Source organism: Falco cherrug, chromosome 5 (genome assembly GCF_023634085.1).
Source record: "Falco cherrug isolate bFalChe1 chromosome 5, bFalChe1.pri, whole genome shotgun sequence".
Classification (NCBI taxonomy): domain Eukaryota; kingdom Metazoa; phylum Chordata; class Aves; order Falconiformes; family Falconidae; genus Falco; species Falco cherrug.
In genome coordinates this window covers 77,521,419-77,547,773 of record NC_073701.1, presented here as the reverse complement: position 1 = coordinate 77,547,773, position 26,355 = coordinate 77,521,419, and the positions used below count along the sequence as shown (strand labels likewise).

Below are 26,355 nucleotides of genomic sequence, written 5' to 3'. Positions count from 1 at the left end.
TAGTTTTACTGGCCAGCACCGAGTAATCCATGTCCCGAATGAGAGCAGATTTCCCTGCTAATTCTACACCTTTTATTTCCAAGAACCCTTGAAAAAATAGTAGGGGAATAAGCAAATCCCCAGAGCGATGGAGCACAGGTTAATCATCATCCTTTCCACGTGAAAGCAGACAGGGGTTCACCCGCTTTCCTCAAGCCTTATGCTGATAAAAGCAGCTGTCTCGAGGCCTCCTTTTGTCCAAGTAGGGAAAAATGTGGGTGTAAATCCAAAGATTTTAGCTTTCACAGCTTGCAGCCAAGGCTTCCCAGCTGCTAACGCCAAGTTATGCTAAGTGATTCACATCACTTTTGCTGGTATTGGGGAGGCAGTGGATAGAGCAGAACGGCTGCCTTGGATGTTTTGGGATGAGATGTGAGCACCGCTCCATGTCCCTGGGACTGGGAGCATCACGGTGATGCTCTTCTTGACGAGGTTTCTCCTTCCCATTTGCAGCGGGACTTCCTGAAGTGCCTTTGCCTGCTGATTCCAGCTCGGTTACTAACAAACAGGAGGAAGTCCACAATAAGGCGGCGATGAATAAGAGGACGAAGCGCCAGGCTAGGTGAGTCTGGGGGCACAGGACTGAGCATCTGCATCGGGTTACTTGCCGACCCGGTGAGAGCCCCAAACCCTCACTGGGTTCATCACTGCCTGACAGCAGCACAGGGCAGTGCGATGGGGCTAGGGGAGCCCCCATTTCAAAGGGGGGGGGGGTGTCCTCCTCCCCTTCATGAGAGCACAGGTGTGGCCTGGGGACATGGGGACAGCTGTGTGTCAGCTGAGGGTGCCGGCTTGGGGAGGGCATTTCCCCTCCTGAGCTGCCGGAGGCTGCGCCAAGAGGCACATGGCTTGCAGGGCAGGATGTAGCCCCGAAGCCATCATGGCCTCGGGCAAAGTCCTTGTGTTATGTCCTTCCAGGCAGCTGCCAGGGATCCCCGGGGCCGTGTCTGGAAAAAAGTTGCTGGTGAGCAGCCAATCCAAAGGCAAACCTGCAGCCAAAGGCCAAGCAGCAAAGCCGAACCAAACACAAGCAGCAAGACTGCAGAGGCACAAGCAAAGACAAGGAGAAAAAATATACCCTGTTGGAAGCAAATTCAACACTGAAACAAATTCATCAATGAGCCCGGAAGCCTGGATGCCCAAGGAGATCACCTACAAGGTCATGACTCCGCTGCCAACAAGAGACGAGGCAGCACAATTACTACAATCAAGACCTGAAAGGTTCTGGTCGGTGCTGAAAGACCCACAGTATACAGTCTTAGCGGGATACAACTTCACAATTCCCCACGTGATGCCCTATATGTTTTAAGGGTCTGGGCTGACACAACACCACGCGTTTGAAGACCAGACTGGTGATCTCCAGGATGGAGCGATCAGGGTTTGGAGGTGCTCAGAGCACCCACCGAGGTGGCAGAAAGGTCTACATGCGGACAAAGAGCTTCCAGAACATGGCGGCACTGTTCGAGAAGAGCCTCTCTTCTTTTGCAGAAATCTCTCTGTCTTCAGGACGCAGGGAGCTGTGAAAAGAGACAAACAAAACGGCAAAGCTGTGAAATAGCACTGAGTTTTTTCATTGTTCGCAGCAACCGTTCACCTCTGTGATAAGAAAGGAGCAACAGACCTCAGTGCCCTTGGGGTGACCTTGCAAGCTGGAAAGCCCCTGGCTCACGGACAAGGGGGTGACGGTGCCCTGAAAAGGGCTGAGGAAAACGGTCACCTATTTTTTTTTTTTTTACGCGTGGTCAAAGCTGCTTTTGAGCCCTTTGACCTTCGTGTCCCCAGTGAGCCCCTCACTTCCCCACCGCCACCCAGAGTCACTTGAATTTGGGGTGCTGCGGTTAAAATTTATTACATTGATTACTGCTTCTGAAAAAGCCTTTGTTTTTAATCAGGGCTCGCTTCACTTGGGAGCTCAGGGAGCTCAAGGACAACTAATGAGTAGGTGGGTTTTGTCCTGAGACCCCCAAACAAGCAAGATGTGAGCAGGAACATCCAGACAATACAGTGTGCAGCTGTGTCATGGCGGTAACTCTGTCGCGCCTGGCCAACGTCCTGGCATGTGTGAACTTTGCAGATCATGACACAGCGCACACCTGCACTTTGCATTAAATTAAATGTTATACATATAGCAGGTGTGTAAACTATTTTTGTTTTTCACCGACTATAAAGGTGGGCATGCTGCGAGACGGGGCAGAACCCTCACATATGCGTAGACGCGCCTGCTAGGAATTTTTTAACCATTCCTGAGAGGCTCCTGGCACCAGCTGCAACGGGACTCCCAGCCAAAGGTGGGGGGGGGGCGGGGCTGGACAATGTTTAGGCCGGAATCAGTGAAGGATCCTATTCTTAGTCTCGTTAACACTTTGCAGGACTGATTCGATGAGCGACCCCCGGTAGGGCAGTGCCCTTCTGTTGTTGAGGGTGTGCTGCGCTGGCCAGGGCTGCTCACAGGTCTAGGTGACCCTGAGAACGTGTCTGGAGACTTCCCATCACTGCAAAGTGAACAGTAATTTTAAACTGCAGAATGAAACGTCCTGTTAAAAGCATCCTGGAAAAGGGATATTCAAAATATCAGAATGGATTTCTAATAGAAAATGGGCGATGCTCCGTCACATTGATCACTGTGGTGAGGGATGTGCAAGTGGGGAAATCCTCACCTACTGTTTGTTTAAAACAGGCGAGCAAATGAACTAAGCAGGAATCATCTGCCATGACGCAATCATCACCTTTGTGTCTGGAGCTAGAAACCCCTGCAGAGGGGAAACTGGCCCCCCAAAAACATTGAGAGTCCTCCTTCAGCTACACTCCTTTTGTCTCAGCACACAAAACTGTGCACAGCTGAAAATCCTTACTCTGAACAGGTTGGGAGGCTGTAGGCAGAGAAATGAATGCGAATTCCAGCTCTGCTCTTTCCATTTTCTGGCCAGGAAAACGATTAAAAGGGATTATTTATGAATACAAGCCAACTCTGACAAATTATTTCAAGTCATGCCTGATCGCCTGGCTCGGAGGTCTCGCTAGCTTCCCCTGGCCATGAGGATGCCAAGGAATGGGCATCCCACTCCCCTTCAAATGAACACAAAGGTTCTGCAAATCAAACGTCACTGATTCAGTGCAATTTAATTACTGTCAGCGTCAAGGAGAACAACTGGGGGTGGAGGGCAGGTTTTGGGGGTGTTGGGAATGGAGGCTTGGCAGGCTGTAATTTGCCTTCAGATGGGAACATCCAGTGACTATGGTGACATGTTGCAAAGATGGAGCATCACATCATGGGGATGGATGTATCCTCCCACCCTCTTGGATGGCCCCAGCCCTTGGGCTGCCCCCAACATGCAGCCCCCTCGCCCACTTGGAAAGCAGCTTTGTCATTGCTGATACTGCTCCCCCCTGCCATGTCACCTTCACTTGCTGCTGCAAAGAGCATCCTTCATCCTGCTGCCCTAATCCTGCTGCCCAAAAAGGACAGGGCGGGGGAGTCTTTGATCCCACCAGCTGCTCTGCTGAGGGGGCATCTCTTGTCCCTCATTGCTGTAGCTATTGTCCCAAATGGCCTCTGCTCGGGGAAAACTGAGCTGAGAAGAACAAGCACAGCTTTTTATTTTTTTCTTCTTTTTTTTTTTTTTTTTCTTTTATTTATGCTGCGAGGCAGCCAGCCTCATCCAGGCCGGGAAGCTGTCAACATTTTAAAACAACGATCCTCTAACACCTTCCCTTTCACACACCCAGCCACCTACCTCCTGATTTTCTGGTGTCCCACACAGAACTGGCCAGGGATTTGGGGAGAGTGGTGGAGATGGAGCCCAGGTAGAGGAGGGAGAGGGTGAGGAGGAGGAAGTACATGGGGGTGTGGAGGTGGTGGTTGCACTCTGCAGCACTGATAATGAGGCCATTGTCCAGAAGAGCAGCCCATGAAGAGCCAGGAGTGCAGGAGCTGCAGCTCCCGTGCATCTACAATTTCCAGGAACTGGGTGATGGAGCTGCCGTTGGACATCTGCTGCCTCTGGGCATGGGGACCTCTCCCAGGAGAAAAAGTGACAAGTTATGGGGGACTTCTCCCAGCAAAACCAAAGCTGTTTCCCATCAACCATCCCCCCCCATCAGACAAAGAAACCCTTTTCTTTTTCTAGGAGACCTTCCTTGAGCTCTTAAAATGCAGAAAACTTAGAAATGGCTGTACTGGCTCAGACCAACTCCTGCAAGCCCCAGGTTCAGCCTCCAACAGAGCCAACACAAGACACTTAAACAAAAGCAGCAGAGCAAGACAAGCACCCTGCGATACTTTCCCAGCTTCCCTTCCTGAGCTGACCGGGATGTCCTTGAATTTAATATCCCCCAAAGGATTTATTTCACACGGTCTTGGGTTCTAGTTGTTCCTCAAGCCTGTGCAGACTTGCAGCATCCTCGCAGCACCATCACCCTCAGCAGCCACTCTTGGGACCTTGGAGATGACTGAAAAAGGGTCCAGACCTGGGGCTGTTGTAGCCAAAAATCTCAATAGCTTGGGCAGAAAAGGCTGGCTTAGATCCAAATTGGTTGAACGCTGCTCACAACGTGTTGGCCCCTGTTTGCCATCAGCGTGCAGGAGACAAGCACAAAATCGTGATTTCTGAAAGTATCTGAGTATGTTCTGGCACAGTCGTGTCCCAGCTGGGAAGCTCGGTTGGGAGTTTGGGGGTTGTTTTTTCTTGTGCACGTAAATTTTGGTTTTGTTGAAGCTAGTGGGATTTTCTGCAGAGATTTCAGCCTGCCTTTCCCAGTGACAACAACTGGCTTGGAGCTGAAAGTTGGATGGAGCAGTTTCTTGGACATGAATGCAGACAGGACTGAAATATTTTATAAATCCGTCTTGGTTTGGTGGACAACAAATGTCAGGAAAAGCAAGTAAATGCCTCCAAGAGGTATTAGACCAGCCCTGCCGTGGGGTAGCCTTGCAGCTCAGAACCAGACTCAGAAAGTCCATGTGGGTTTGAGGGAGAATAAAAATGGCATTTTTCTGTTCTTTTTTTTCTATATTTCCACCAGGATAGAGACGGAACTTCAAATCAGGCCCTTCTTGATCATAATCCAGATGTTTCCTGGGATATTCCCAGATCAGGGATCATTTTCCACCCTTCAAAGCGTGGCCAAACCCTTCAAATGAGGGAATTGTGGCAAATCCTCTGTTGTCATAATTCACAATCTGTTACAATGCAGTAGCATTAATCCTTAGGAAACTGAAAAGTCATAAAACTTACTTGAGCCCCAGTATTTATAAACAAGGTAATAGGAGCGGTACCTTTCTTGGAGGTCAAAAGGAGGATTGCAGCACCAGAAGCTAAGCATTGAGCTTTACAAATGAGGATTTGAGACCTAAAAGGGGGGGTTGGACCCTACAAATAAGGGTTTGGACCCTCAAAACGATGGGCTGGAATCCTAAAAATGACACTTTAGACCCTGGAAGGGAGGGGAACCTCTAGGTTCTGATCTGAGCAGGCTTTGGTGCCCAGGAACTCCACAAAATGCCCTTCTTTTCCTATCCCAAGTGACCACTGTCGAGGCGGGGCCTGGAATCATGGACCTCATCAACTGTGGACATTTGGTGGATGTTTTACAGGGGCAGTCCATGGGCTAAGGGAAGAAAAGGAACAGAGGAGGAGGAGGAGGAGGAGGAGGACGAGGAAAATGAGAAACGGGATGCAGAAGAGGAGGAAGATTAAGAAGAGAACTTGGAAGAGGAGGAGGGGGAGGAAAATGGAGCAGAAGGAAAAGAGCAGGAAGACCAAAGCAGGGCAAGTAAGAAGTAGAGGAGGAGGAAAATAATTAAAAGGGGACAACCCCCCCCAGGAATAACAGGAAGAAAAGGGCAGCTAGCAGGAAAAAAAAGGAGGAGGAGGAAGAAACGCCCCCAGACTCCATTGTCAGCCCATCTGCCATCTGATCTCTGGTCCCAAGTGCTTGCTGGAGCCTGACTGTAAGGAGGGGAGCTCAGCCTCGACAGAGGTCACTCTAATCCTCCCTTTGTCCCTTTACTCTGCGCCTATGAAATTTCGCTGCCAGTGTTTGGCCCGCTTTTGGTGCTTGTCCTTTTGCTCTCAGTCGGCTACTCATGTGGTTAAAACTGCTTCATCAGCAGCAATGTCACAGCAGGCAAAAGGTTTGTGTCAGAGCAGGCAGCAGGTGACTGCTGACCATTTCACATTGGATGGTGAAGTCAGCAGCGGCGGCATCATTGTGATGTCACACCGGGTCTGTGACACAGGCCACGCAGGGGTACAAAAGGGGGCGTAGGGTGGTTGTTCCCACACTCTGGAGGAGCATCTCTGGGGTGAACACAGGGAAGAGCTTCCTACACGGCTGTTGCCACAAAGCAGTGAGGCGCTAGCATAAGGCAAAACAAGATGGACTTCTGGGATGGGATGAAGCCCATCTTCATGATGCCCAGCATCACCCCCAGAGGTACAAGCACCCACAGCCACTACAGGAGTGTTGTCAGGACGGAGAGTTGTGGCGTTGTGGGGGTGGGACGCAGGCAGAGCCAGCAGACAGAGAGTGTGACCTGGTTTTCCTTTGCTTTCCAGAGCAAACAGCCATCTGGGACGCAGTGGCCAGCAACATCCAACAACAGCTCTTGCTACACAAGGTAGAGTGACACCCGCATCTTCCTCATCCCCCTAGAGAAGCTGGGGGGATCCCGTGGCCGTGGAGCTTGGGCTGCAGTTGCTCCTTCCCTCCTCAAAAAGCAGGGAACTCCCCACAAAATCCCCACTGAGAGAGAAAACAGGGCTCGGGCAAGGGTGGTGTCACCTCTGCTAGGTAGTCTTCTACTGCAAGGCTGATCCGTTGTTGGAGAACCCTGGATGCCCTTGAGTGGCTTCTGCCCCCAAGTCCCGCTTTTTCCAAGGAGGAAAAGGAAGGAGAGGACTCGGCATCTCCTCCCCAAAGCTCTCCCCACTGTCCCAGCTGGTGCCTCCAAAGAGCGGGAGGTGGCAGGGTCCGAGGTACCATCCCTGGGTGGAGCCATCCCCCAGCTCTTCCCTCTTCACCCTTCACGCCCTTCTTCTCTGCTCCAGGGGGTACGAATTCCCACCCTCGGCTCCTTTGACGTGGTCCCCGCACAGAAGCAGGTTGGGACAGAGATTGTCACTATCCAGAGGCCTGTGTTTCGCCTGTCCAGGACCCTCAGAGACATCCACAACCTCATGGACAACGAGGATGACCTGTCTGGTAGGACAACAACTGCATGGTGTGGGTGAAGATGGGAGTTATCACATCCCTTGATGAGAAGCAAACTGGCCCCTCTGTGAAGCTGGTCCGCAAACAGGACACGCGCAGTAAGAATCCCTCGGGGAGGGCTGCAGGGTGAGCGCCTTCATCCCTCTCGTGTGGTTTTTCCAGACAATAAGGTGTTGGAGCCTGTGAAATATGCCAAGGTGGCCACGGATGCCCACGTGTCCCGGTGCAAAGTGGAGGGATGCATCCTAGGCACCATGTCCCTCCTGTCTCACTGCCTGGCGAAGGGGAAGAGCATTGCACTTGTCCTGAGAGATGTTGGGGTGCTCCTCATTGAAGACAGGATGGTGCAAATGAGATTCTACTATGATTTCCTGGAAGAGATATCTGGGAAGACAAACCTCAGAATGGCTGCACTCATAGTGAGTGTTTTGGATTCCCTGTGGCTCCAGCGGCTCATGCCGCCCTGAACTCCTCCGTGATTGAGTGTCATGGTCACGTCGAGGATGTCCTGGCATCTCCGTGTTCCTCCATTGCAGTTTCCCCAGCTGCTGGACATGGTGGTGTCCCGGATGGTACCTGTTTCTTCCCTGACTCGCACCAGCCGTGTCATCATCTTTCCTGAGTGAGTCCTTTCCCCAAGTGACCACGGGGGTCCTGCTGTGGCTCTGCCCTGTTGTCATTCCTGCAAACGATGGGATGGAGGAAGGATTTGAGGACACCGGGACACCTTTCCTGGGCGACCCCATTTCCTGGGATGCTCCCTGGGGATGGGGAATGGATGATTTGGGGGGGGGAAAAACACCTTTTACAATGGTGCCAAGCTCTGGCTGGGAGCAGAGCAAAAAGGGCTGGTGGTGCCTTTGGTCATGCCACTGTCACCTCTTTGTCACCAGGTTTGAACTGGAGTTTGTGCCCAAATCTCAGTCCAGGCACCCTCTCAAGGTCTTGAGGCGTGCCCTTGGTGAGGACATGTGGAAGAAAGAAGAGGATTTGCCACCCATCAGGCAACACACAAAAGGTAAGGCAGTTCCCGGCTCTTTTCCGTAGCATGGGCAAGCGGCTTCCGGTAGGAAAATCCACAGCAATGATGGTCAAATGCTTGCACCAAAGCTTCGTGCCACATTGGCACGGCCTCTTCTCCCAAGCTTGGCTTTGGGAGTGGGCCAGGATGCTCGGATTCTTGGAAATGACCTAACATTCCCTCTCCAAAAGAGGCTTGCCTACATCACCCACCTCCCCTTTTTCCAAACCCCAGCGCTACCAGTGCCTTCGCCGAGGAGCCCGGTGAGCGCTGGTTGCTGGGGAAAAGGAACTTGGTGCACGCTCAAGGCGTCAAGTTCTACCACCTGAGACTTTGTAGACCCTTCATGGCGGGCCACTGATCCAACGGGCACGCTGCCTCGACTCCACACATGCACTCATGCAGATATTTTCCCTTTTTGCTCAACCCTAGGATCCCCCAAGCAGAATCTCAGGCAGGATCTTGATAGATTAATTTATTACAGCCGGCATAACCCGTACCGCTTCAAGGAGGACTTGCGTTTCTTAGAAACGAGGGGAGGAATATTGCACGTAGTTTTGACTTGCTCGGGATTTATCAGAGCCTGTCCTTCTCTCGGTGTAAACCTCCTTCCAAGCCAGCCATAACTTGGTGGGAGATGCACGGTGTCTGCTAGTACAGCCTGTATGCAGACAGCTCCTAGGACACATCTTTAGTTTTACTGGCCAGCACCGAGTAATCCATGTCCCGAATGAGAGCAGATTTGCCTGCTAATTCTACACCTTTTATTTCCAAGAACCCTTGAAAAAATAGTAGGGGAATAAGCAAATCCCCAGAGCGATGGAGCACAGGTTAATCATCATCCTTTCCACGTGAAAGCAGACAGGGGTTCACCCGCTTTCCTCAAGCCTTATGCTGATAAAAGCAGCTGTCTCGAGGCCTCCTTTTGTCCAAGTAGGGAAAAATGTGGGTGTAAATCCAAAGATTTTAGCTTTCACAGCTTGCAGCCAAGGCTTCCCAGCTGCTAACGCCAAGTTATGCTAAGTGATTCATATCACCTTTGCTGGTATTGGGGAGGCAGTGGATAGAGCAGAACGGCTGCCTTGGATGTTTTGGGATGAGATGTGAGCACCGCTCCATGTCCCTGGGACTGGGAGCATCACGGTGATGCTCTTCTTGACGAGGTTTCTCCTTCCCATTTGCAGCGGGACTTCCTGAAGTGCCTTTGCCTGCTGATTCCAGCTCGGTTACTAACAAACAGGAGGAAGTCCACAATAAGGCGGCGATGAATAAGAGGACGAAGCGCCAGGCTAGGTGAGTCTGGGGGCTCAGGACTGAGCATCTGCATCGGGTTATTTGCCGACCCGGTGAGAGCCCCAAACCCTCACTGGGTTCATCACTGCCTGACAGCAGCACAGGGCAGTGCGATGGGGCTAGGGGAGCCCCCATTTCAAAGGGGGGGGGGGTTTCCTCCTCCCCTTCATGAGAGCACAGGTGTGGCCTGGGGACATGGGGACAGCTGTGTGTCAGCTGAGGGTGCCGGCTTGGGGAGGGCATTTCCCCTCCTGAGCTGCCGGAGGCTGCGCCAAGAGGCACATGGCTTGCAGGGCAGGATGTAGCCCCGAAGCCATCATGGCCTCGGGCAAAGTCCTTGTGTTATGTCCTTCCAGGCAGCTGCCAGGGATCCCCGGGGCCGTGTCTGGAAAAAAGTTGCTGGTGAGCGGCCAATCCAAAGGCAAACCTGCAGCCAAAGGCCAAGCAGCAAAGCCGAACCAAACACAAGCAGCAAGACTGCAGAGGCACAAGCAAAGACAAGGAGAAAAAATATACCCTGTTGGAAGCAAATTCAACACTGAAACAAATTCATCAATGAGCCCGGAAGCCTGGATGCCCAAGGAGATCACCTACAAGGTCATGACTCCGCTGCCAACAAGAGACGAGGCAGCACAATTACTACAATCAAGACCTGAAAGGTTCTGGTCGGTGCTGAAAGACCCACAGTATACAGTCTTAGCGGGATACAACTTCACAATTCCCCACGTGATGCCCTATATGTTTTAAGGGTCTGGGCTGACACAACACCACGCGTTTGAAGACCAGACTGGTGATCTCCAGGATGGAGCGATCAGGGTTTGGAGGTGCTCAGAGCACCCACCGAGGTGGCAGAAAGGTCTACATGCGGACAAAGAGCTTCCAGAACATGGCGGTACTGTTCGAGAAGAGCCTCTCTTCTTTTGCAGAAATCTCTCCGTCTTCAGGATGCAGGGAGCTGTGAAAAGAGACAAACAAAACGGCAAAGCTGTGAAATAGCACTGAGTTTTTTCATTGTTCGCAACAACCGTTCACCTCTGTGATAAGAAAGGAGCAACAGACCTCAGTGCCCTTGGGGTGACCTTGCAAGCTGGAAAGCCCCTGGCTCACGGACAAGGGGGTGACGGTGCCCTGAAAAGGGCTGAGGAAAACGGTCACCTATTTTTTTTTTTTTTACGCGTGGTCAAAGCTGCTTTTGAGCCCTTTGACCTTCGTGTCCCCAGTGAGCCCCTCACTTCCCCACCGCCACCCAGAGTCACTTGAATTTGGGGTGCTGCGGTTAAAATTTATTACATTGATTACTGCTTCTGAAAAAGCCTTTGTTTTTAATCAGGGCTCGCTTCACTTGGGAGCTCAGGGAGCTCAAGGACAACTAATGAGTAGGTGGGTTTTGTCCTGAGACCCCCAAACAAGCAAGATGTGAGCAGGAACATCCAGACAATACAGTGTGCAGCTGTGTCATGGCGGTAACTCTGTCGCGCCTGGCCAACGTCCTGGCATGTGTGAACTTTGCAGATCGTGACACAGCGCACACCTGCACTTTGCATAATATTAAACGTTATACATACAGCAGGTGTGTAAACTATTTTTGTTTTTCACCGACTATAAAGGTGGGCATGCTGCGAGACGGGGCAGAACCCTCACATATGGGTAGACGCGCCTGCTAGGAATTTTTTAACCATTCCTGAGAGGCTCCTGGCACCAGCTGCAACGGGACTCCCAGCCAAAGGTGTGGGGGGGGCTGGCCAATGTTTAGGCAGGAATCAGTGAAGGATCCTATTCTTAGTCTCGTTAACACTTTGCAGGACTGATTCGATGCTTTGCTGCTCTTGCTCTTTGTTCACATCGTGCATAATAAATAGTACTGTTTCCTTCTATCACATTGCCTGATATTTCCCCTTTTTATATTGTAATATAATAGGAATATAATAAAATAACCTGCATTTATTCTTACATTGGATTTGGAATTCATTTTGGCTGAGTATTCAGTCCGTCGGAAAAAGGGCAAGATGTGGGCCCAGGGGTTCTGCCTGCGCAGGGGTATGGGTCTCCTCGCATCTGTGTTGTGGAGGGTGGACGGTGAGTGCTGCAGTGAGCAGAGCCGAGGCTGTGCCCTCGTTGGGCCAGATGAGCCAAGAGCTTCGGGAACTGGCCCAGCACCCTCCTGCTCCCCAAGCCCATCACCCTGATCCTCCTGCAAGAGCTTGAGGCGGCCCCAGCATGGTACGGCTCGGGGGGGTGATGACAGACCTCCCCCGTGGACAGCATCAAGGATCTCCTGTTTATCGCTGGAGTACAGCACAGGGATAAAGATGGAGTCAGAGCGCAATCGGCCGGGTCACCATGGCAGCAAATGCAGGAATTTCCCAGTACTGGGCTGTTCTGCACACCGGGACATGCAGGCACAAGGGGGGCAGCAGGCAGGGAGCTGGGCACGTGACTCGCTGACCGTAAAAACGAGGGGACGGACCATGAGAGAGTCTTTTGCCTCGACAAAGATTTGAACCCTAAAAACAAAGCTTTGGGCCCTAGAAGAGGGGTTACACCCGTAACAATGGGGGTTTGAGCACCCAAGCAGCTTTGTGCCCTACAGGTGAGGGTTTCAAGGCTAAAAATGAAACTCTGGGCCCTAAAAGAGGCTTTGGTAACAAAAAGAGAGGGGGTTTGGCCCAGCATGTGAGCCTTTGGCCCACATTAAAATAAAGAGTGCGCAAAGTCAGCATGCGTGCTGGGCACGACTTATCCCCCGTGCATCCAGGGCTGGAAATAAAGACCGCCTGCTTTCGAACACTCAAAACCCGAGTATTAAAGAGATTTATCTCTGATTTTTTGGTATCAAACAGGTTATTTCTCCCCCTGGGCACGCCGCGTCACCTCCAGCAGCCATGGCGGCCCTTGTGCACAGGTGGTTGTGGCGGGAGAGGCGTCCCTGCAGCGTCCTGGCATTTTGTCACTTGTATTTATCGCTGCGGTTCATTTGGGGCCCTTTGCTGCTGGTTTGGAGCAGCTTTGCTTCAGGGAGCGCAACTTCCTGAGGACTGAGGGGCGCGGCCGGGTGCTTGGCGGACTTCCGGCCCATCGAGGGTGCGCTCCGGACGACTGAGGGGAGCTTCCGGTGCGCTGGAGGACTTCCGGCGCATAGAGCGGCACGCCCGCTGTCGCGGGGGGCGCTGGTGTCGCTCGTGGCCGCTGCGGCAGCCGGCCTCGGCCTCGGCCTCGCTCCGTGCCCGAGAGGCCGCTGGGGGTGACAAGATCCACCGGGAACCTACCCCCCCCCCCCGCCCCCCCCTCCGGGCGGGGCCGGGCCGGGCAGCGGGGCCGGGCCGGGCAGTGGGGCCGTGGCAGGCGGCGGCGGGGAGGCCCTGGGGCTGTTACTGGCGGTCGGGAGCGGAGGGGAGGAGGGGGGGCAGGAGTGTTATAAATTGAGACCACAATAGATCATAATCCAATTAAAATTTTTATTAATTATAGCAAGTAGAATATGAGCAAAAACAGTGCTGGACGACAGGGGAGTCTGCGCTCCACCAACTGCCGTACTGAGCAGTTCAAACAGTCCCTTTTTATACTTTTTTTTTCTTTTACTTTCGTGTTCATGAAGTAGTGGAGGTGTTGGCCCTTCATTCATACGCACAAGCGGCATCCTGGACACCTGGTGGTGATCTTATCTTTCACAAGCGGCATCCTGGACACCTGGCGGTGATCTTATCTTTTGCTGCCTAATCTTTACATTGGGCTTAACATAAATCTTAATAAACAATACCCTAGTCCATAGTTTTTTACAATTCCCCCTTTTTTTTTTTATCCTATTATTGTTTATTACACGCTGCTTTCATTCTCGGCACTGTGAACAAACCTTTTTCCGCAATCCCAACATTTATCATAACACTCACAAGGTAATACCTCACAATTACAATAGGCATAGTTTTCACGTGGCATAATGCATTTGCAACAATCTTCATCCTCATTAATAGATACACTCTTATATTTTGCCCTAGACCTCGTAGTTAAAATAAGCAATTTAGCTATGTCAAACCGTTCTCTAATAAAGTGTAAAATATAGCGTAATATACAAGGCCCAAATATAAGTCCCAGAATCAACATAATAAGTCGTCCTGCTAAAGCAGACAACAAAGTGGTTAGCCAAGGTGAGATATTAAACCAGTTTTCATACCATGACCTGCCCGCCTCACGATCTTTCTTACGTTGATCTAACCTTTTCCGGAGTTCAGACATGGTGTCCTGGACTACTCCCGTATGGTCAGCAAAAGAGCAACATTCTTCATTGAGAGCTACACATAACCCTCCTTCCTTTAAGAACAATAGATCTAATCCTCTTCTATTTTGCAGCACTACTTCTGATAGAGACTTTACTGAAGTGGCTAAATTTTGGATGGATTGTTCTATTTTTGCTAAATCCTCATCTACAGCCATCTGCAAACTTTGTAATTCCTGACCTTTTACTAGGGAGGCTATGCCTGTACCTGCTCCAACTCCGCCCGCTATCAGCAGTGTAGCTAGGGTTACCACTGTAATTGGCTCTCGTTTTTGTCTATTCAGGTCTCCTTCAAAGTGGCATAACACCTCCTCAGAGGTGTGATAGATCAGTCGAGGAACAATAATCACCTGTACGCAAAACTGAGATTGATTAAACACGTTTAGGGATAGGCAAGGCGTTATTCCGATGTCTGAACAAACCCATTTAGCTCCTGGTGTCGGGATAGCCCATTTGTCATTTTGATTCTTGTGTTTCTCTATATTGGTGTTAGTGACTGTTTGGTTGCACAAAGGCTGATACTTTTCGGGCACTGTACCTATACATTTTCCTTGACCTGTTACTAATTGAATAGTAATTCCTTGCGTATGGTTCCTCTGGTCATCCCATGGGCCTTCTCGTGGGTTCGAACCATTAGACCATTGAATCCTACCTGGTTTTCCAATTGCCTCAAAATATGGTGGTCTAACATTATAACATAACCAGCATTCCTCAGTTAAATTTGGTTTGCTTTCATTAAGGGCATGATAAGAGGCTTGCATGAGATTCCATAAGGGGTCTTTGGATTCTGACAACTCTAGATCCCTGGATAAGGAGAATTCAGTCACAGTGTCATTAGTTTTTTTCGAAAGGGAGTCTGGAGAAGGGGTTACGACAATTATGGGGGCAACCTTTTCTTCAGATAAAGTGGGTGGATTCAGGACCAGATTTGGTCCTACTGGTAAAGGATCGTGAGGTATCGGTTCCTTTTTTATAAGGAAATGTCCTCCCCTATCGGTTCCTGATTCCCAAAGTCTAGCCCCCCATGTTTTTCCTATCAACCAACCTGCATCTTCTGGGTGTGTCACATTAATGTAGATTTTGTCACATGTACCCTCATTCAAAAAACCTCCATTTGTTCCATGTTTCGGTGGGTCACATCCGAAAGGACCCCACCCTACCCATAAATACTTGTCTTGGTCAACCTCCCAGTCTGAGGCTACTGTTTCACAACCCCAGTAGGCACAATAATAATGTCCTGGGTAATTACAGTATCCTTTCTCATGGTTCGAACTAGGGCAAAAATAAAATCCATGTTTGTTCAGGCAGGGTTTTACCAGTATGAGATCACACAGCGCACAGAGAAAACTAGGGGCTCCTGGAGTAACTTGAGTCTGAATGGTTACTTGTCCTTCCCACCTGATTAAGGTCCATTTAAAAGGTTCATGAGGGTTTCCATTTGCTTGGGTTATTATCAATAACAAAACTAACGGTATACCAGGAAAAAGGGTGTCTGTCAATTTTGTCAATCCAAATATATTTTTACCAGTCCTGGGGAAGTTCGGCCATTGCTGCTTTTGCATCCCATTGTTCTGGTTCTTTTCTCCTCAGTATGTTCCTCCTCTGCCTTGCCCGTCGACTCGGTTGCTTCGAGCCACGAGGTGTACCATCTTCTCGGCAGCAAGGGAATTCTTCAGGAGAACAGCTGCTTTGGGCTTTCTGCCTGTTTACAGAGGCTTCCCACTTTGCAGCTTTAACTAATGGGGCAAAGCAAGACACGGTTAATACTTCCCTTTTGCACTTTATAACCAAGATTTCAGCTACAAAGGGGACTGGTTCGGTGGAGTGGTAACAATAATATTGAGAGTTTATTCCTTTGGCAAAAATTTCCCACCACTCATGGGCTTCTCAAATAATTTCTTGTTTAGACTCTAATTGTTTTAATTTCCACTCAGTAAGAGTTCTTTGGATTTTCCAATACTGTGTACAAACTCCTGTCGGAGGGTATCCGAATTCACAGTGTGTCCACCATTTATCCTGGCATATCTTACATTTAAAACAAGCAAATGGATAATAATTGTAGTTCAAATTATTACACCTAATTCGTATATCCAAAATGCATATATCATTAACATCAGCATATTTTCTATATTCAATATTGTGTGGCTGCATGAGCTTAGCAATTACACTTCTTACACTTCCATATATAATTGATAAAAAAGCGAGATAACTATAGCAAATGTAAACAATAATACACACTTTATACCAAAAGGTAATGCGTCAAAATAATCAAATAAAATCTCTATCATAACTTTATCTTCTCAATGTTATCTTGGTATCACCTGGAGTACTGATTACTTTCCAGTGGGGTCTCGTCACTGGGCCTTTAATGCGACTGGCATGAGTCCATCCACGCTCAGCAGTCCGGACAGCTGTTTCTGTTGTGAGCAAAACAAGATAAGGTCCCTCCCAATTGGGTTTTAGAGTTTCTTCTTTCCACGTTTTAACTAATACCCAGTCCCCAGGTTTAAGAGTATGAATTTTTAAGTCCAACGGTGGTCGTTGTACAATCAGTCCATGTTCCCAAAGCTTGTTACGATGTTCTGCTAATTGTGAAACATATTCATTAATCACACGGTCTCGAATTAAAACATTTGTTTGTGGACTTTCAATTCTATAGGACATTCCATACACCATTTCAAATGCTGATATTCCTACATCTGCTCGGGGTCTGGTTCTGAGAATTAATAGTGCCATGGGTAGGCACTTAATCCATGATAATTTGGTTTCTATCATTAATTTAGTCAAAATAGTTTTGATTTCTCCATTCATCCTTTCAACTTTTCCCGAACTTTGTGGATGCCATGGCGTATGGTATTCCCACTTAATACCCAAGCTTTCTGTTAGATCTCTAACAATTTTTGACACAAAGTGTGTTCCTCTGTCCGAGTCGATTACTTCAGGTACTCCATATCGAGGTATAATGTGTTCAAGTAACACTTTAGTAACTTGGTTAGCAGTTGCCTTGGAGGTAGGAAAAACCTCAACATAATGTGTTAAATGATCCACCATTACTAATAAATATTTGTAACGCCCTACCCTGGGTAGTTCAGTAAAATTCACTTGTATGTGTGTGAAAGGTCTGTATGCTGGGGAACGTCCTCCAAGAGGCTTTTGTCTCATGTTGTTTCGATTAACCTTTTTACAGGTCTCGCAGGCTGCCGTGACTGTCTTTGCTATGTTATATACGCCTATACAGGCAAACTGTTGATTGAAATGATCAACTAACGCCTGGGTTCCCCAGTGTGTTTTACTATGTATTTTTGAAAATATTTCAAGTGCTATGCCCTTCGGCAAAACTTCTCTCCCATCTGGCAATATGTACTTACCATCCTGTTCCTTAGCTCCCATTTGTTCTAGTTTTTCCTTTTCTGCAGACTCAAAACTCAAATTTTTACTAACAGGTATTTGTTGTATAGTTAAAATCGTACTATAATTGCCTGCTACTCGTTTTGCTTCTGTATCAGCTGCATTATTTCCCCTAACTTGGTAACTTGTACCTCGCTGGTGTCCCTTTATATGTACAACTGCTATTTTATTCGGCATTTTTAATGCCTCCAGAACTCGCCGAATTAATTCTGGGTGTATCAGTTCTTTTCCCTGTGAGTTAACGAATCCTCTTTCTTCCCATATTTTCCCAAAAGTGTGCACTACTCCGAACGCATAGCGTGAGTCTGTATATATAGTTCCATCCTTTCCCTTTAGTGACACTAATGCTTTCCACAATGCATACAGCTCACAGGCTTGAGCCGACCAGCTGGCACTCAGGGGGCCTGATTCTATTGTCCTAAATTCTCTTTTTTCCAACTTAACGATGACATATCCGGACAATCGTTTACCTTCCACTATTCGTGATGACCCATCTATAAATAATACTTCTCCATATTGTAGTTCTTCTTCTTCTAAGTCTGGCCTAATGCGTGTCTGCTGTTCAATTGTTTGAAAACAATTGTGCAATAGTTCATTACCTTCTCCTGGGTACAAAAATTCAGCGGGGTTAACTGCTCCAATAGTTTTCAAAGATAGTTTAGGGGATTCTATAAGTATTCCCTCATACTTTAATAATCGGCTATCTGTAAGCCATTTTTCTGCTTTTTGTTGTAACACTCCCCTGATATTATGAGGCGCATATAAGACAACTTCTCCGTTAAAGGTAATGCGATTTGTTTCCTCAAGTAATAAGGCAGCAGCAACAATGATTTGTAAACAACTCGGCCAACCCCTGCTCACAGGGTCCAACAGCTTTGATAAGTATGCCACCGGTTTCTTTTGTCCGGCCCATTCCTGAGTTAATACTCCGAATGCCGTTCCTTCATGTATGTTAACAAATAAATGGAATGGCCGCTTTAAATCTGGTAGGCTTAAAACCGGTGCTTGGCTTAGCTCCCTTTTGAGACTGGCAAACTGCTCTTGATCCTGAGGGGTCCACTTGGGCATATTGTCTTTAGACAGTTGTTCATATAAGAATTTAACTTTAAAGCTGTAGTTCTCTATCCATTGCCTACAATACCCAAATAGCCCTAATGCCTGCCGAATTTGCCTCTTAGTGACAGGCATAGGTAATTCCAGAATTCCTTTAATGCGCTCTGGATCTAATATCTTCTTGCCGTTAAACAAATAATGCCCCAAGTATTTCACTTTTTCCTCCACAAATTGTAACTTTTCCTGTGATACCCGTAGTCCCTTTTGTGCAAGAAAGTTTAGGAGTCGAATGCTTTCTTTCCTTACATCCTCCTTATTATTCCCTGCTATGAGCAGATCATCTACATACTGTAACAGCACGTTTCCCGTTTGTACCTGGTATTCTTTTAAGAGCTCTTCCAGGGCCTGTCCAAACAGATTAGGGGACTCAGTGAACCCTTGGGGGAGCACGGTCCATCTCAATTGCTGCCTACGGCCTGTCTCTATGTCTTCCCATTCAAAGGCAAAATAATCACGGCATTCTTCTGCCAGTGGACAGGCCCAAAAGGCATCCTTTAAATCAGCCACACTATACCAGGAGTTATGGGGTCCTAGTTTGCTTAGCAGTGTGTATGGATTTGCTACTACAGGGAACGGGGTGATAGTTCTTTTGTTTATTTCCCTTAAATCATGTACGAGCCGATATTTCCCATTTGGTTTCTTTACAGGCAGAATGGGGGTGTTAAAGGGTGACATACAAGGCTCTAAGATTCCTTGTGCTAACAATCGATCAATTTCTGGTTTTAATCCTCTCCGTCCTTCTAGGGATATAGGATATTGCCTTACCCTCACAGGTATGTGGGGTTCGGAAATTTGAATTTTAATCGGTGGGATTTCCAGTCTACTAATTGTGTCTGGAGAGTACCAGACATAGGGGTTAATTTGTTTTTGATCATCCACGGTCAAAGGATAAGCAGACACTGTTAGCTCTTGATTTTTTACTTTAATTTCTAATTGCAATTCAACAATTAAATCTCGTCCTAACAGATTAAATTCTGCTTCAGGGACGAGCAAGAGTTCACCCATTCCAAATTTATTTTCAGTTTCGAATACCACATTTTTGATTTTGCTTACTTTAAAGGGTTCTCCTTTTGCCCCAGTTACTTGTACTTTTTCAGGGGAAACTTTACATCCCTCAGGTATTTGCTTAATAGTTGATTTTTCAGCCCCAGTGTCTACTAAAAAGGTGAACTCTTGTTTATGGGGACCTATTTTTAATTTTATCAAGGGCTCATGATGACTCCGGTCCCCTAAGATATAGAGCCCCTGACTCTCCTATTCTGTTTTCAGTATTTCCTCATCCCTGATCCTTTCTCTGCAATTCTTCTTTATATGTCCCTTCTTTCCACAATAAAAACAACATCTCTGTTCCTTCTTTACTACTACGTTCCCTTGTTTCGTTCCAGCAGATCTGTGTTCACCAGTTCGCCCTTTGCAATCCTCTCTGACTGCTGCTACCATCATTTTTACTTGTCGCTTGCTGCTCTCTTCTTCCCGCCTTACATAGACTTTCTGAGCTTCCCTCAATAATTCATCCAACCCTCTATTCTGCCAGTCTTCTAACTTTTCAATCTTCTTTCTGATATCTTCCCATGATTTTGCCACAAACTGAGTTTTGAGGAGTGCTTGCCCTAAAGGGTCGTCTGGATTTACCCCAGAGTACAGCTGAAGGGCTTTCCTCAGTCGTTCCAGCCACTCAGTAGGGCTTTCATCTTTCTTTTGCATTTCATTAAATGCTTTATTGATATTCTGGCCACGGGGTACTGCTTCCCTAATCCCCTGAATTACTATAGTTCTCAGGTCCTGCATATGAGTTCTATGCACTGGATCCTGATTATCCCAATTAGGTCTTTGGAGTGGCCATTTAACATCTGCTTGGGGTCCCTGGGCATGCTGAGCATCCCACAGTCTCATTCCTGCTCGTCTAATCATATCTCTTTCCTCGGTAGTAAATAATTGACCAAGGATAGATTGCATCTCATCCCAAGTATAAAGGTTTGGTCCCAAAAATTGATTTAATCTTTCTGCCACTCCGAGTGGGTCCTCAATTAAGTTTCCCATCTCGGTTCTTTTAAAATCTCGTAGGTCAGCCGAGTTTAGGGGTACGGAAATATATCCAATCACAGGTTGAGGTCCTCCCATGGGTATTTCCCTTAGGGGGTACATCTGAGCTGCCCCTTTTTGACTTCTAGTTACGCGTCTAGGAAGAGGGGGAGACCCTTGTTCCGACTCTGGTGGGGGAGTGGGCGCTCTGGGGACCTCTGCAGGAGCAGGAGGAGGAATGTAAGGAGGGGGGGTTAGAAGGGTTTCGTCTAACTCTTCCTGCTTTTTCTTTTGTTTAGTTTTTATTTCATTCAGTGGGTAAAGTCTAGCTCCCGGTCTTTCTAGCCACACTTCCGCATATCGACTCTCCTCCGGGTTAAGGGGTTTTTTATTATTAACCCAGAGGTTTAATTGCTGTCTTACCCAATCTTCTTCTGACCCATAGGCTGGCCAAAAGACATTTTTAGAAATTTTCTTCCCTCCCCATATCTTAGTACAATATTCTATCACCTTCCGCTTATCTTTCCCTAGAGTTCCAGGGAAATATCTCCAATTGTCTAAGATATATGCCAGAGGGGTATTCTTAGGTACAATGGGTACCCTTCCCATGGGAGTCGAAGGCTTGCTGCCCTTCGCCCCCATCTTCTGGAATATCCACAAACATACACTCACTCGCTCCCCTTGTTCCTGGCCCAGTCCCTCGCGGGAGATGGGAGACGCAGTACTTAAGAGTCCGCACTCGCTTGGTTCAGTATATCGAACCTCTCACTCGTTATATTCCAGGAAACCCAATCCCGCCCGAACGGCAAACCCGCGAAAAACTTCGCAATATACTTACGCGTCCTGCGTCTTCGTCCGGACTCCCGTGCACAGAATTTTTATGGGATTTTACCGGTTTCTCCTTTGCTCATTATTCTAGAATTTAGGTTCGTCGGTAAGGTTGGAGTAAGCTGTTGGTTGTGGGGCCGCGAAAAGTCGCGGGGCGCCTCCCCGGAGGACCAAAGCCCACCGTTCCTTATCCGAGTCATAGCACCAGAATTGTTATAAATTGAGACCACAATAGATCATAATCCAATTAAAATTTTTATTAATTATAGCAAGTAGAATATGAGCAAAAACAGCGCTGGACGACAGGGGAGTCTGCGCTCCGCCAACTGCCGTACTGAGCAGTTCAAACAGTCCCTTTTTATACTTTTTTTTTCTTTTACTTTCGTGTTCATGAAGTAGTGGAGGTGTTGGCCCTTCATTCATACGCACAAGCGGCATCCTGGACACCTGGTGGTGATCTTATCTTTCACAAGCGGCATCCTGGACACCTGGCGGTGATCTTATCTTTTGCTGCCTAATCTTTACATTGGGCTTAACATAAATCTTAATAAACAATACCCTAGTCCATAGTTTTTTACAGGAGGAGGCGGCGGCGGCGGCGACGCTCTGAGCGGGACCGAGGCCAAAGGTAGGTGGGTGCGCCCCCTCCTCTTCTCTTAATGCCCTTCTTTCTTTTTCTTCTTCCTTTTGCGCTTTCTTTCTGCATTTCGATTTTTTTGTGTGTGTCTTTAGCTTCTCTTTTTCTTTATTTTTCTTTCGCTTTTTTTTTTTTTACTTTTCGCCTCAGTTCCATGGCCTTCCTCTCTTCCCTATGTAGATGTGTGGGTGCACATAGGTACCGGTTTATATCTGCGTTTCCCTGATGAGTGCGGTGGCGTGTCCTTGGAAAAGGAAGGACGGGAGGGAGGGAGGCCGGCGCCCAGGGAAGGCCGATCCTCACTCATCGTCATTATTTCGCTGTTTATTCATGTCTCGTCTGGGCTGCAGCCTTCGGTCAAACACTGTGGCTGGTAAACGTGCCGGGGACGTTAATGACCCCCAATAAGCATCTAAACGTTGACAAAAATTCGATTAAACTGCAGCGTATGCTGATGTAATTTGCATCGGCTTTACTCTCGCTCCCCTCGGAAGTAATTCGTGCTTGTTTGGGCGTTTATTTCCATCCCCCCAAACCATGTGCATTTAAATTGGGCTGGTCACGACGTTCTCTTCGCTTTCTAATTTTATTTTCAATCTCAATCTTAATATTATTAACTCTGGTTGAGAACCGTTGCCACCATTTTCTTAATATTTGACTGTGTCCGTTATTGAATTACTCAGTTTTATTTCTTTTTATTTAAAAATCTAAAGCTTCGATTAATATCTGGGTTACAAGCAGGAGCTGCAGTGAACTTAGAGCTGCGTTAGAATTGTAGTTATTAAGCACACCGACTTCACTTCCCAAATCTTTATTTTCATTTTAAAATCTAAAACTTTCTTATTTTTCTTGGAAAATTATTTACTTCAGGAGCAAATAATCACCTTGTACTTTCCTTGGGAGTCATTAACACCCGCAGTTATATATAACACAGCGGCTATATTTCGAATTAGACTCTCCGCTAGTTTTCTGTCTTGAAAAAAGGATTGCTAATTTTTTGGAATTTATCTAGAATTCCAAATGCTAATTAAGGACTAATTACTGTCCTCACCGTCCCTGTCCCCCCCCCAGTTTGTTGAGTCATGGCAACAATGAAATTTTGTTGTGACTCATCCCTAAATTTCCTTTGTTGGTTCGTACCCTTGGTGTTGTAATCGTCGCTTTACCACTGAGTGGGATTAACTAACGCCTGTGATTTGTTTTTTTTAATACTAACTAGAGTTGTTTCTCTATCGATGTTAATCCTGATTAGCCCTTTATTATTTATGTTTTGCCACTGGTGATTTTATAACCTAAAATAATGTAAAATAATATAAATCGTGAGGAGTCGCTGCCTGTAAAGTTTTGTGTGGTGCCTTGAGTCTGGCTACTGCTTACCCCTAAAGACTCCTCTGTTATTTAAGTGTATATCCTAGGCGCGTTAAAGTGAATAACAAAGAGTAAAAATTAAGATTTACAGTATGTATCTCTTCTCTATTATATAGATAAATAAAGAGCAGGGACGTCGGAATTCCCAGGAAAAATGCAGTGTGCCCAGAGGTCGGAGAAGCACCCCAGCGTGTCTCGTTCTCTACAGGATTTCGCACTTTGACCATGCCAGCCTGTGTTTTTTATTTTCTGGGAATCAAATTCCCCGAGGAAGGAAGGAACGAAGCATTGTGGGTGCAGCAGGTAAGACGGCAGCACCAAACAGATGTGGAGCCAGCTACCAGAGACACCGATGCGCTCCTTCGCTGCAGTGTCGCACCCACAACCTCTCCAGGTCCGTAATTAAACTTAATTTGGCTGCGTGGAACACAAACCTGTTTTTTAAAGAGGTAAATAATTTAGGATTCTACAAAATGACGAGGGAAGGTGGTTTGTTAAATGTGGTACCACCAAAAATTTTCTGTCTGAAAAAGAAAATGCGCTGCTGTTGCTGGTTGCATCCATCAGGACCGTGCGTGCCACGGGGTAGGTTCAATCCCATAAAAGTCCTTCTCTGCTTTATTCCCAGCCGCGGGGCGAGTTATTCCCTGGAAATCACCCCTGGCAGATCCCAGGCACCGTGGTTTCTCCCTGCAGCCCCCATAACAGATAATAAATGTGTCCCGAAGGGTGGAAAGTGCGACGGGGGGTGAAAAAATTACTAAAAAAATAAAAAAGACGCGTGGCAGCCGCATCAAGCGCTGTGACTCGCACCCCAGCGGAGAAACAAAGTGGCTTGGGGGGAGGTTGGGGTGCTCGGGGCAGAGTGCAGCCCCCCTGCCTTGGGGAATCTGGAGAAGGTTTGGGGCAGCTGCAGAGCAAAAAGAGTCCTGGGAGAGGAGGGTGTCATGGGGGAGCATGTAGGGAGCCCCCGGGTGCCGGCAGCCCCTTGCTGTGGGCGCTGTGCTGGAGGGAGGTGGCCAGGGGCGGCCATGGTGCTGTGGGATGAGGGGTGTGAGGTGCTTGGATCTTGGCAGGGGGTCCTGGGGTGGGGTGGGGTAAGGAGGTAGGGGGGACAGCCCATTCCTGTGCCACCCACCCATCTGGGTGGGCCTGGGGGACCCTTGGGGTAGGCACAGACACCACCTTGTGCCTTGATGGGTGGAGGCCCCCCCTCCATGGAGGGTGCTGAGGCTGGGGGGTCGTTGGGCTGCTGTGTGTGTGTGTGCGCTCCCCCCCAGCCCCCTGCTGGCCCCGTTAGGCTTTAGGGGTAACACGTTGCCTGTCACCTGCCTTGCGCTGCCAGCAGACCCCAGCTCCGCTGGCTAGTGCCCCCTGCCCCCCCCCCCAGCAGTTTCTCTCCCCAGGGGACAAAGGGTCCCTGCATGGACCCTGGCACCTGTGGCCCCGCAGCAGAAGCAAGCCAAGGAGACGCTGCGGCAGGTACCAGGATGGGAGTGGGCTCCACACTCATCCCCGCGAGCTGGGGGGATTGGCACCCACCTCCCCTCCTGAGCACCATGTCCCCCAGCAGGTGACGGGCGGGAGGTTGAGGATCAGGAGCATGAGCCGGGGCACAGTAGTGGCACCAATGCCTGTGAGATGTGCGGCAAGAGCTTCCGGCTCCGCTCCAACCTGCTGACCCACTGCTGTGGCCACCAGGGCCAGCGGCCCTATGCCTGCCCTGAGTGCGGGTGCCGCTTCGGGCAGAGCTCCAACCTCCTCACCCACCAACGGCTTCACACCGGTGAGCGGCCCTACCCCTGCCGCGACTGCGGCCGCAGCTTCAATGTCAACTCGGACCTGGTGAAGCACCGGCGGATGCACACAGGTGAGCGGCCGTACCTGTGCCCTGAGTGTGGGCGGCGTTTTGGCAGCAGCTCCAACCTCACCCGCCACCAGCGCCTTCACACCGGCGAGCGCCCTTACCACTGCCCCGACTGCAGCGAGAGTTTTCGGGACTGTTCAGCACTCACCATCCACCGGCGCGCTCACATGGGCGAGCGGCCCTACCCCTGCCCAGCATGCGGCAAAGCCTTTGCCGACAGCTCGCTGCTGGCCAAGCACCAACGCACCCACTGTGCCGACAAATCCTTCGCTTGCCCCGACTGCGGGAAGAGCTTTTCCACCAATTCCTACCTCCTCCGGCACCGGCGGACACACTTAGCAGAGAAACCGTATCGCTGCGGGGAGTGTGGGCGGGGGTACAGCCAGCTCACCCACCTCAGCACCCACCAGTGGGTGCACAGTGGCGAGCGGCCCTACAGCTGCTGCGAGTGCAGCAAGAGCTTCACCACCAGCTCAGCGCTCACCAAACACAAGCGTATCCACACTGGCGAGCGCCCCTACATCTGCCCCGACTGCGGCAAGAGCTTCAGCCAGAGCTCCAACGTCATCACCCACTGGCAGCTGCAGCACGGCAAGTCCCTCTGATGCCCCGTGCCCTGCCACCCCCTTCGCCCCTACTACCACCAGCCCCCTCCCCACTGTTTCTCTTAATTAAATCTGCGGCAGAGGCCACCAAAGTGCCTGGAGTTGGCAGGGGTGTCACCCCCCAGGGGCTTTGCTGAGTGGTGGTTGTACCCCCCCAGCCCCCCCCCCCCCCCCCCCCCATCAGCCCCCTCCCCACCATTTTTTTTAAATAAAATCTGCAGCAGAGACCACCGGTATGCCTGGAGTTGGGGTGTGATGCGGGGTGAAGCGTTGCCCCTGGGGCCTTTGCCGAGCAGTGGCTGTGGCCCACCATCCCCCCCCCCAGCCAGGCACTGTGGTGAGGGGGGTGGCAGCCATCATTCTGCGGGCGGGACACACAGGAACGAGGCAGGGGGGTCATCCCAAAAAGTGGCTGTTGCACAACGCAGGTATGAATTTGGGGGATGTGCGGCTCCTTTGAACTGGCAGGGACACTGGCGGGGTGTGCTGGGGTCCCCTGGTTGCCCCAGAGAGTGCACCCAGCACCCCCGGTGTTCCTGGAGGCCTGGGCCCCACACAGGATGGGAGGTGGGCTAGCAGGGTGCCCCCCATGCCAGATAAATCCCTGAGGATGTGGAGCTGGCGCTGGCTGTAGCCAGTGGGACTCCCACTGAAAGGGGAAGGGGAGAACAG

The 26,355-nt window shown here is 49.3% G+C and overlaps 1 protein-coding gene and 1 long non-coding RNA gene across 13 annotated transcripts; both read left to right on the top strand.

The window, feature by feature from the left end:
- The first annotated feature begins 1,016 nt into the window (after positions 1–1,016).
- On the top strand, positions 1,017–11,515 carry LOC129736178 (uncharacterized). Its single transcript, XR_008732453.1, has 2 exons — positions 1,017–2,327; positions 11,286–11,515. It is a non-coding gene; the product is annotated as an uncharacterized LOC129736178 (long non-coding RNA).
- A 1,358-nt stretch (positions 11,516–12,873) lies between these two features.
- LOC102047946 (zinc finger protein 239-like) lies at positions 12,874–25,775 on the top strand. Of its 12 annotated transcripts, none has more exons than XM_055711931.1 (4): positions 12,874–12,976; positions 21,787–21,834; positions 23,328–23,605; positions 24,785–25,775. In XM_055711931.1, exons 3-4 carry the CDS (start codon positions 23,437–23,439, stop codon positions 25,681–25,683), a joined length of 1,068 nt encoding a protein of 355 aa, XP_055567906.1. In that variant the 5' UTR covers positions 12,874–12,976; positions 21,787–21,834; positions 23,328–23,436; the 3' UTR covers positions 25,684–25,775. The 12 variants fall into 12 exon arrangements, 10 of the variants coding, with proteins under 10 accessions (XP_055567906.1, XP_055567904.1, XP_055567905.1 ...); XM_055711929.1 differs by having other exon boundaries at positions 24,782–25,775; XM_055711930.1 differs by having other exon boundaries at positions 21,787–21,838; positions 24,782–25,775.
- The last annotated feature ends 580 nt before the right edge of the window (positions 25,776–26,355 follow it).

Coding starts and splice junctions, on each gene's coding strand:
- LOC102047946 (XM_055711929.1), top strand. CDS start 23,437: ATGCCAGCCTGTGTTTTTTATTTTCTGGGAATCAAATTCCCCGAGGAA. Junction 23,606..24,781: donor CGCACCCACAACCTCTCCAG/GTCCGTAATTAA, acceptor CATGTCCCCCAG/CAGGTGACGGGCGGGAGGTT.